The sequence below is a fragment of the Ruditapes philippinarum genome, unplaced genomic scaffold, assembly GCF_026571515.1.
Source record: "Ruditapes philippinarum isolate M1 unplaced genomic scaffold, ASM2657151v2 ctg51_1_1_1_1, whole genome shotgun sequence".
NCBI lineage: Eukaryota > Metazoa > Mollusca > Bivalvia > Venerida > Veneridae > Ruditapes > Ruditapes philippinarum.
The window spans coordinates 54,413-64,266 of NW_026866950.1; the positions used below are offsets into that span (position 1 = coordinate 54,413).

At 33.4% G+C, this 9,854-nt stretch overlaps 1 protein-coding gene across 2 annotated transcripts; it reads left to right on the forward strand.

The window, feature by feature from the left end:
- The first annotated feature begins 3,079 nt into the window (after positions 1 to 3,079).
- On the forward strand, positions 3,080 to 8,550 carry LOC132734303 (uncharacterized). Of its 2 annotated transcripts, none has more exons than XM_060721014.1 (6): positions 3,080 to 3,231; positions 4,734 to 4,944; positions 6,030 to 6,143; positions 6,979 to 7,003; positions 7,844 to 7,907; positions 8,413 to 8,550. In XM_060721014.1, exons 1-6 carry the CDS (start codon positions 3,229 to 3,231, stop codon positions 8,494 to 8,496), a joined length of 501 nt encoding a protein of 166 aa, XP_060576997.1. In that variant the 5' UTR covers positions 3,080 to 3,228; the 3' UTR covers positions 8,497 to 8,550. The 2 variants fall into 2 exon arrangements, with proteins under 2 accessions (XP_060576997.1, XP_060576999.1); XM_060721016.1 differs by lacking the exon at positions 3,080 to 3,231 and adding an exon at positions 3,664 to 3,819.
- Positions 8,551 to 9,854: the final 1,304 nt, after the last annotated feature.

Genomic DNA, 9,854 nt, shown 5'->3' on the forward strand with positions numbered 1-9,854 from the left:
TCATACTGTTTGTTTTCTTGTTTTTGTCAAGGTGTAATTAAAGCCGTGTTTTGAAAAGGAAAAGGGAGAAAATTCTTTGCACATGCAATGATTTTTGAAATGTTTGCCATGGTAAGCTCAAGATCACTTAATATACTACGCTCATCCTCAGAAATTTATTGACATCTATGAAATTCTTATTGAATATGTCTAAATTGATTAAAAGAATGAATAAGCTATGTATGGGAAGCTGTGTTCTCTATTATAGGTCAAGTAAATTTGGTATTTTTGTTTAAAAAAGAATCGGCAGCCCATTGCTAAATGTGCCATCCAAGTTAGATACAGCTGCTGACGTAAGAGGATTGCTCCTCCGTGGTCGAGAGGTTAGCGTCGATGATTTCTAATCCAGTTACCTCTCTGGCGTGGGTTCGATCCCCGGGAGATGCTTTGGTAGTTTAGCACGGAGGAAGGTAGTCTAGTGCTGGTGTAACTCTCCAGGAACGATGGTTAGGAACTACCCGCCTATATGACTGAAATACTGTTGGGAAAAGGCGTAAAATGAAACAAACAAACAAAAGAAGATTGCTTGTGGTAAGTCGGTAATGTTTGTGATACCATTTAGTCCAGGTCAAGATCTCTGTTAATGAAAGGGGTCACAAAAAAGTGTTATTCTTTAAAATAATGTTAAATGAAAAGCCTATCGTGCCGGAGCCTTTATAATGGACCTGGTTAGTTCAGTATTACATACTTACTGGCTTAAATGACTTGCTATGGTTTGATTCCTTTTCCAGCTAGTTTAATGAAAATCTTTACGATGTCCACATGTCCATAATGCAAAGATGGGCAGATTCGTGGTCTTTCTCCATCAGAAAAACATATAATGGCATAATTATTATCTTTACAGTATTGTTGCTCTCTAAATATTTCCATAAAATTTGAGTACGATGTCATCACCATGATGAAAAAAACACGACATTTTGATAGATATCATAAACAACACGACATTGCTAAAATGAAAACATAGAAACACGGCAACACAATAATAGTGTGATAAAAACACGAAACCACGACGTTATGATGGTAAAAACGCGACATTACTACGATATTCCGATGATGAAAAAGCATTATTACTGAAATACTATATAATTAAGAAAAAACACGAAAGTTCACAGAAAAACCCTGTAAATGCTAGAATATAACGAGTTAATTTCATAAATTACATGAATGTACGGTGGCGCAGAGGTGACATGGACGAAATTTAAAAAAATGCACTGCTCATTTCTTCAGATCTCGTTTCCGCCGGAAATTACCTCCAGGAAACGACTTAGTTTATCGCGAGAAAGAGTTACGTGGTCGTGGGAACAATAAAAAAGGAGCTATGCAATAAAAAAATATTTGAATTTTGAAAAATAAAAAATACGGTGGTACAGAGGAACGGTGGCTCAAAGGTGACATACACAACCTCTTTTTAAATTACACTTAACCCGTTCCGGGGAGATTCTATCTCGAGGAAAAGACTTAGTATCTCGTGCACATGGGAACTAGCAACTAAGTCATTGGAACGAGATTTTTAAAAACGAGCTGTTCATTTTTTAGTTTGAGATACAGGACTAAAACCAATACCTGTTCTAGGTAATAGTCATTGACATTAATGATTTAACTAAATTTTGAGGTAAATTTACACCGTTTATATCGTGTAACGCCGGATGTGAAAATAACGCATGATTCGTGCAAAAAGTAACGCAGAATCGTGCAATAAATGGCGGAAACCTCCCACATTTTCCGGCGTTACCGCAAAGCACTATTCACCTACATATACATCGGCGTTACCTCGTTAAAAGCGGCTTGAACCACATTTTCAATTTTCTATGTCACCAGAGGTTTATTAAATGCCATTTGTCTACCAAAAATCGGAATTATACGGTATGATATGCATTGTTGTACTAGTAAGTGTTGACAAAAAGCCAATCACACTCAAAACGATGGTCATCATTTTCACGAATGATCTTGAAAAGTAAGCAATTTCGTGGGAATAATCTTGATGAGGGATAAAATATACTGTCTTCGCAGCCGTAGCCGAAGCAATTCCTCTTTTTTCAGTTTGGTTAAATATTAAGAAATATACTGGCCAGTTCTTACCGCGTTGGAAGTCCTGCCAGGTATCCGCGATTTATTGCACAATTCTGCGTTATTTTTGCACGAATCATGCGTTATTTTCACATTGTGGCATTACTGGTTATACACGGTGATATAATTAACGATTTTTCGGTCTTAAAATTGACTTGCTATTTAACATCGTGGGACCGAGATAGTTATATGTCGTGGGAACGAGTGAGCTATGTCGTAGGAACAAGATAACTTACTCGCGGAAACAAGATGTTTAGTCGTTCCCAACACAAAGCAAATTCGTTTCCACCAGCTAGTAAATCGTACCCTCAACATAGCAAACATGCAATTAGCTTTTTTTAAAACACAATTGCTTTACTATTACGGTACTCTTTTTTAGCAAATGCAAATTTTCTTAATTCTTTTTTCACTATCCTAAAATGTGACGCTAATTACTTCCCTTCATTAATACACAATAGCGTCGTGTGTTAGTAATAGAAAGAGCACCGAAACACGAGGCTATCTGATTTGTACGAGGGGGCGTAGCCCCCGAGTATTAATCAGATTGCCGAGTGTTTTGGTGTTCTTTCTCTTTTGTATCATAGTCAAACATAAAAGCACGTTCCCTGTTGTCACAATATGAAACCCCGGCAAAAATGAACCAATGAACGAACATCTGAATATGACATTTCTGTCGCTTTCCCTTTCTCTGCCGTCACAATATGTAAACCCCAGCAAAAATGAGCCAATCAATGGGCATGCTCTGGAGTGCGGGAAACTAATACCCGCACTCCAGTTAACGCACTGTGCATGTATATGTATACGATTTAACCCTGACACATTTTCAACAGAAAGGTCTCCAAACTATGATACAAGATACTTTATATGAGTTTTGATTATTTTTAGGGGTGATATTTTGTGTTTTTAGATTACTGGTATATAATATTTTGTAGCTGTCTTTAAATTTTCATCAAATAAAAAGACAAGATGACGAAAGTTGACGTCGACCCATGCCATGACGTCATAAATGATAACGTCTGAACATTCCGAATGTACGTGACAACGAGTTCTGCACGCGGTTGAATATAAAATAAGTTTAAATCATGGGAATTTGTTCAGCAGGAATGTAAGATAGCAGACGATATGGTGAGATGTTTTATTTATAAACATAATGTACATGTGTTCACGACGTACGATTTAAAATTCCTGTGCTGAATTTTTACATTTTGATAAATACACAAAAATGTAACTAAGTACAAGATGTTTTAATCACTTTTAACATTTTTTTAAAGATTCAATTCAAGAAAATTCATATTGAGTTTCAGTGTTAAAGGCCTGTTATAAACAACCACAGAGATATATTTTTTTCATTAAGATTTATTGCATGTTACTGTAGCGAAAATGCATGTTGTTTTAACTTGTTCAAGGCCGATTAGCGTATACTTTTTGTTATGTAAATTATCATTTCTTTGTTTTAAACATAAAAGTTTGTAATTTGATATTCCTGGCAAATTAGTAACTTCATGATACATCTATATCTATTCATCAATTTGTCTACTTTATGTGTGCAATATACCTATTTATATTTATTAAATTGTTTTAGTTAAAAACAGTTGAGGTTATTAATTTTATAGCGGTTTTACATGTTCCACAAACAAATGTTTAAACTTAAATATTATAGAGGAATGGTAGTTTGGTAAAGCTGATTATGAAATACGGATTATTTCTAACATGGTAGATTATTTAATATTTAATGTGTTCGCTTTAATTTATTTAAACAGAAATATTACAGTAATATGGGTGATATTTCCGTGTTTTCTTACTGATTATGTGATAAATATACAATATTCATCCATCCGGATCTTTATTTTTAATTTTAAATTGTACTTTTGTTTTAATTTCAGTCAGTTATTTCCTATGGCTCTCAGGTTATTAGTTCATTATTCAATAATGGTTCTAATATTTTTCTTTTTTATCTTTTTAATATCATTATATTTTTTTTGTAGATAATTTCGTCTTTATGTATTTTCTTCCAAACATAGTTCTCAGAAAATGCATGATAATTTTGCGTCCCAATTTGAAGATATTGTTTAATAATGTTGTTTACCAGTCTGGAGACTATTCATAATACTGTTGTTTACCAATTACCAGAAAATAAATGATAAAAATACTGTTTATCAGTTATCAGAAAATACATAATACTGTTGTTTACCAGTTACCAGAAAATACATAGAAAATGTTGTTTACCAGTTATGAGAAAACACATAATAATGTTATTTACCAGTTACCAGAAAATACATAAAAATGAGGTTTACCAGTTACCAGTAAATACATAATGCTGTTTGCCAGTTACCAGAAAATACATAATAATGCTGTTAAAATGCATATAATGTTTTTTGCCAGTTTCCAGAGAATACATAAAAATGTTGTTTACCAGTTACAGGAAATAAATGATAAAAAAACTGTTAATCATTTACTAGAAAATACATAAAAAATGTTTTTAGCAGTTACCAGAAAATGCATTAAAATACTGTTTACCAGTTACCAGAAAATACATAATAATATTGTTCACAAATCTGCAAAAATACATAATAATATTGTTTACAAATCTTCAAAAATACATAATAATGTTGTTTACCATTCCACAGAAAACACTTTGTTTTACGGTTACATCGGTAACTAGTGCTCAGGTACAGTGTGACTTTGCGGAAGTTGTCGGTAATATTCCTGAACTTGGATCCTGGGACCCAGCAAAGGGTGTGAAAGCAAGAGGTCCGAGTGACAGGGAGTACACAACCACAGTTTATGTCCCGGACCACATTCATGAAATCGAGTTTAAGTGGGTCTTTTGTCATAGAGGTAAGAGTCCAATATTTATGATAGATAAGTTATTTCCATACCACTTTCAATTTTTTCCAAATTTTAGTATGTGGAGTATATAGATATATTATATGTTTCCCTTTATATGTCAGTTTGTTCGACCGTAGCACTTGCTCAAATTGTCCACCTCTCTACAGAAACAAGCTTAGTGTGGCGTCGAAAACATTGAGTAATGACATTACCCACATTCGTCTTGATTTTGCGCATTTCTCGGCGACAACATATCCTCCCACCCCCACCACCCCCCCCCCCCCACCAAAAAAAAAAGACAGAAAAAAAGAGTCCAAAGTTTTCAAATTATTGAAATATGGATTCCATTTATAGAAGGTTTGAGTGTACTTTACCAACTTTCTAGTTTATCCTTTAAACACTCTATTTGCCTCACGGTGTTCGTTCTTTCTTATTTAAACGAAAGTATTAAAGTTTCCTGTTGTTCTAAGGAATAAGATAACATTTCTGGCTGTTTTTCATAAATATTTCAGCTGTGATACTGTCAGTACTATCATTTTCATTCACTGCCGCACCCAAACTCGTCAATGACGTCACCTGGACGTTCCGCTCTTCCACCTATCATTTTTAGCCTCCATATTTGCTATTATGATGGTTCAGTAGAAATACGATATAGTTTTTGCAACTTTCGGTATTTTTCTATATCACAGTACACGTACAGCTGAAAATTAATAATGACAATATTGATGACGTCATTGACGTCACTTTGACTTCCTGTGTCGCTGTTTAGTGTTGCTAACAAAACATTGTTTGCCTGTTTTGCTTGTCTCGCTAACAAGTTCCCAATAATTTTTTTCTTACCTTTTTTTTGTGTGACAAACTAATTCCAATAGCATAATTTTATTATTATTAGATCACCCTGTATGTGTGTGTGTGTATGTATCATGTTAAAAATCTTGACGATTAAAGTAATTATACTGACATCTTATATTTACTTCATTTCCAGCCTTTACTTTTAATGTCCGACTAGGAAAATTGGCTGTTTTGGTCAGCTTCTGTAAATGACATATTCTGGGAAGTTATTGGTATAAACTATTAACCTACACACATTTCAGGTACTTTTAGTTGGGAAATTGGATTAAACAAGATAGTTTTTGACTTACCACAAACACCTGGAGCTATCTGCCACATAGTCAACTCAGTGAATGGTCCAGCACAAACATACCATGGTCAGTTTTCAAATATGTTTCAAAAACAATATACGTAATCGCTTCACTTACAAAACCGAAGTGTTACTAAACTTTAAAATTATACCTCAGAAATGAATAATTTTTTCCCTCTTTACATAGACAAACAGAAATATATATATATAGATGCTTATTGCTTGGAAAATATAGCCTCCTATTATGCAAAGCGTAAACATGAATATACTTTAATTGAGACCTCTATATATGTACATAGTTTTACTTACATAAATCACAGGAACTTGAAATTCTATCAAATAACCAATATTAATGATAATATCCAAATATACCCCTATTCTATCAAATAACCAATATTAATGATAATATCCAAATATACCCCCTATATACTATAAATAATTATTATTATTTATAGTATATAGGGGGTATATTTGGATATTATCATTAATATTGGTTATTTGATAGAATTTCAAGTTCCTGTGCATAAATACTCATTTGAGCCGCGTCATGACAAAACCAACATGGTGGGTTTGCGACCAGCATGGATCCAGACCATGGATCCGCGCAGTCTGATCAGGATCCATGCTGTTCGCTTACAAACCCTATTACAAGAAGAGAAACTGATAGCGAACGCATGCCATGGATCCTGATCTGTATCCATGCTGGTCGCAAACGCACTATGTTGGTTTTGTCATGATGCGGCTCAAATACGCATTTAACTAAATCTACTGAGGCTGTTTGTCGTTCTGTTATTTTTCAACAAATTCATGCATTATACACTATTTATCATGATTAAGTAAGAAGGAATTAACTAATTTGGTAACATTTAATACATGTATAAGTTTTATTATTCATGTTTCAGAAACTGAATTCCCGGAAAAGAACTGGTAATATTGTTATTATTATCTCTTTTTTACCAAAAATAACTGAACTAAAGATGAGCAAGAACTAAGTTAAATTATACAGGGAACATCTTTGCATCAACATTTAACTAAACGTAACATTATATTGACTGGCAAAACATGAGTTAATTTAACAAAACATTCTGTTGACCAAAGCACAGAGAACATATGGCCAACACCTATTAATTAACGTGTACATTTTAACAATTGTCTGTTTTATCAAAACAAAATCGAGATAATTCCCTAAAGAATGTCCAAAACGATTAACTTGAAAATGTTGCTGGCTTGGTTTGATGAGTCTGTTCATGGACGGTAGAGGTAAGAAAAAGTTACCGCCCACGCTCCCTGGCACTCTACATTCAAAAATGTACGAAATTTCGAACCTCTGTTATCTTATTATTAGGAGCTCCACTGAGGTCCAAAGACCTAAAACATATAATTTTGAAAATTTTGTAAAGCATAACAAAGTATTATACTCAGAATTAAATCGAAAATCGAATTTTGTGCAATTCTTTCATTTTATTTTGGGGTCATTTTTTACAATAAAAAAAATTATTCCCGAAAAATAGGAGATCTGAAAATACTGGTCCAGACCTTTATCAATCAAATCTCGTCCCGTCAACCTCAATGAGTCCTTTTAAATGGTGAAGTTAAGTAGTTTTACACCAGCCTCATGTTGCGCACCTCATAAACCTTTATCATGAAGCATTTTCATAGGGTACAAATATTAAAATTGATAATAAAACATAACTATTGTCGCAAACTTCAAGTTTCCAGAGATAAGGTTCAATTAATTACATTTTTACTTTGTTTGATTTTCTGTAGGGTCAATGAGGGGAAAAAGGATTCATGCCACGCTAAATGTCTAAGACATATACTCACCCCACAGGTACTTATTTGTTTGTTGTTGTTATTTATTATTGATATTATTTTTATTATTATCATTATATTATTGTTGTTTATAATCATCTTGTCCACCAGAAACAAACATGTCGCAATCGATCCCATTGAACTCAGTTTCCTTATTTACCCTATATTTCTATATTTTAATTCTCCAGTTCACACCTCCACCTTAATTTATCAAGCGATCTTAATATATGCCCTGGCGCATAGGACGATTTTATCTTCTTTTTTTTTAAAGCAGAATTATGTTCCTTTTTATGTTATTTTGTTTGGTTTTTGTTGTTGGTTTTTTTGTTGTTGTTTTTTTTTTCAAAATACAAACTGGTTTTGTGACATTAGCCTGCTATTTTTTTTTATGGTAATTCGCTGTATCAAACGCGTTTTAATGGTTTATATCCTATTTATTTTATCTATTAGATTTATATTAATGTATATTCATATTTTTACAATGACCTGTTTTTTGTTGTTGTTTCTTTTTCTTTTATTTTCAGAAGTGGACCCGAGGTCAAAAATTACTTGGCATTGGAATCGGCCTATTGGTACCTATTGCCATCGCTATTAAAACCAAGCATTAACTTTAGTATAAATTATTTTATTTAATTTGTGATAATAAAATGTTAGTAAAATCATCCAGTTTTTTTTTTAATCTTATAGAGTAAATTATCACAAAAGATAGGATAGGCATTATATAGGTGACATTACTGAATAGAGGATATATTGGATGAGTAGAGATTCATTAAATAATATGAGCCGAGTCATGACAAAACCAACATAGTGCATCTGCGACCAGCATGGATCCAGACCAGCCTGCGCATCCGCGCAGTCTGACCAGGATCCATGCTGTCCGCTGTCAGTTTCTCCACTTGTAAAAGAGTTGGTAAGCGAACAGCATGGATCCTGATCAGACTGCGCGGATGCATGCTGGTCGCAAAACCACTATGTTGGTTTTGTCGTGACGCGGCTCAATTATATTATATAATCTATAAAAGCTTTGAAAATTTTTAAGATGCGTTTCTCTGGTTGACTAAGAAGTATTTTTTGTAAAAAAGATAGCAGGTCAATATCAGAGTATATTAAATACTTATAAATGACATATTAAGAAATATTGATGAAATTAAAATGCGTATTTTCATTTTCCGTATTTTCCGCAGTGAAACATTTTTTCGTATTTTCCCTGATTTCCCTGAAGTCAGCCAATGCAGAAAAATTAAGGTGAAGTCTTCAAATTGTAATGTAAAAAAATGAGAAAAATGTATATAATAAACAGAAAATTCAAGTGTTTTCTGTAAATATATAGATCTACAGGATTTTTTTATCGAGTGAAATGAAAATAAATATTTTATGAGTGGCGGGAAAATGTTTTCCTCTATATATTTTGCAAGAAAGGTCTTCTTTCTCAGCCGTCTACATAGGGAAATTGGAATGAACTTCGGCGTTACCCGTCAATCATAAATATTTTTTTATTTATTGGTGGGCGTGCGTGTGTGTGGTTGTTATTTTTTTTTGTTTTTTTTTTGTTCTTTTTTTTGCTCTCGTGGATTATACTATAATGGAACATGCTCGTATTTGTCTTTTTATTCCTCGCGATTTTAGTTCTAACAACATCCACGGTCAAATATAATTTCAAGATTAATAAAATTACTAATCTTATAACATTTAAAGAAACTAAAAACTCTGGAGAACAAGGGCAGTAAAAAGTGACATTTCATACAAGGAGATAAAAAAGAAGAAACAAGTTTTCAATAAGCTTTGCGTCTGTAATACAATATGTTTCAAAAAGCATACAATTGAGCCGCGTCACGACAAAACCAACATAGTGCGTTTGTGACCAGCATGGATCCAGACCAGCCTGCGCATCCGCGCAGTCTGATCAGGATCCATGCTGTTCGCTATCAGTTTCTCTACTTGTATTAGAGTTGGTAAGCGAATAGCA

Bases quoted from the DNA above. Each gene is read 5' to 3' on its own strand.
- LOC132734303 (XM_060721014.1), top strand. The intron at 6,144-6,978 runs GTCAGTTTTCAA...TTCATGTTTCAG, and splicing joins TCCAGCACAAACATACCATG to AAACTGAATTCCCGGAAAAG. The intron at 7,004-7,843 runs GTAATATTGTTA...GATTTTCTGTAG, and splicing joins GAATTCCCGGAAAAGAACTG to GGTCAATGAGGGGAAAAAGG.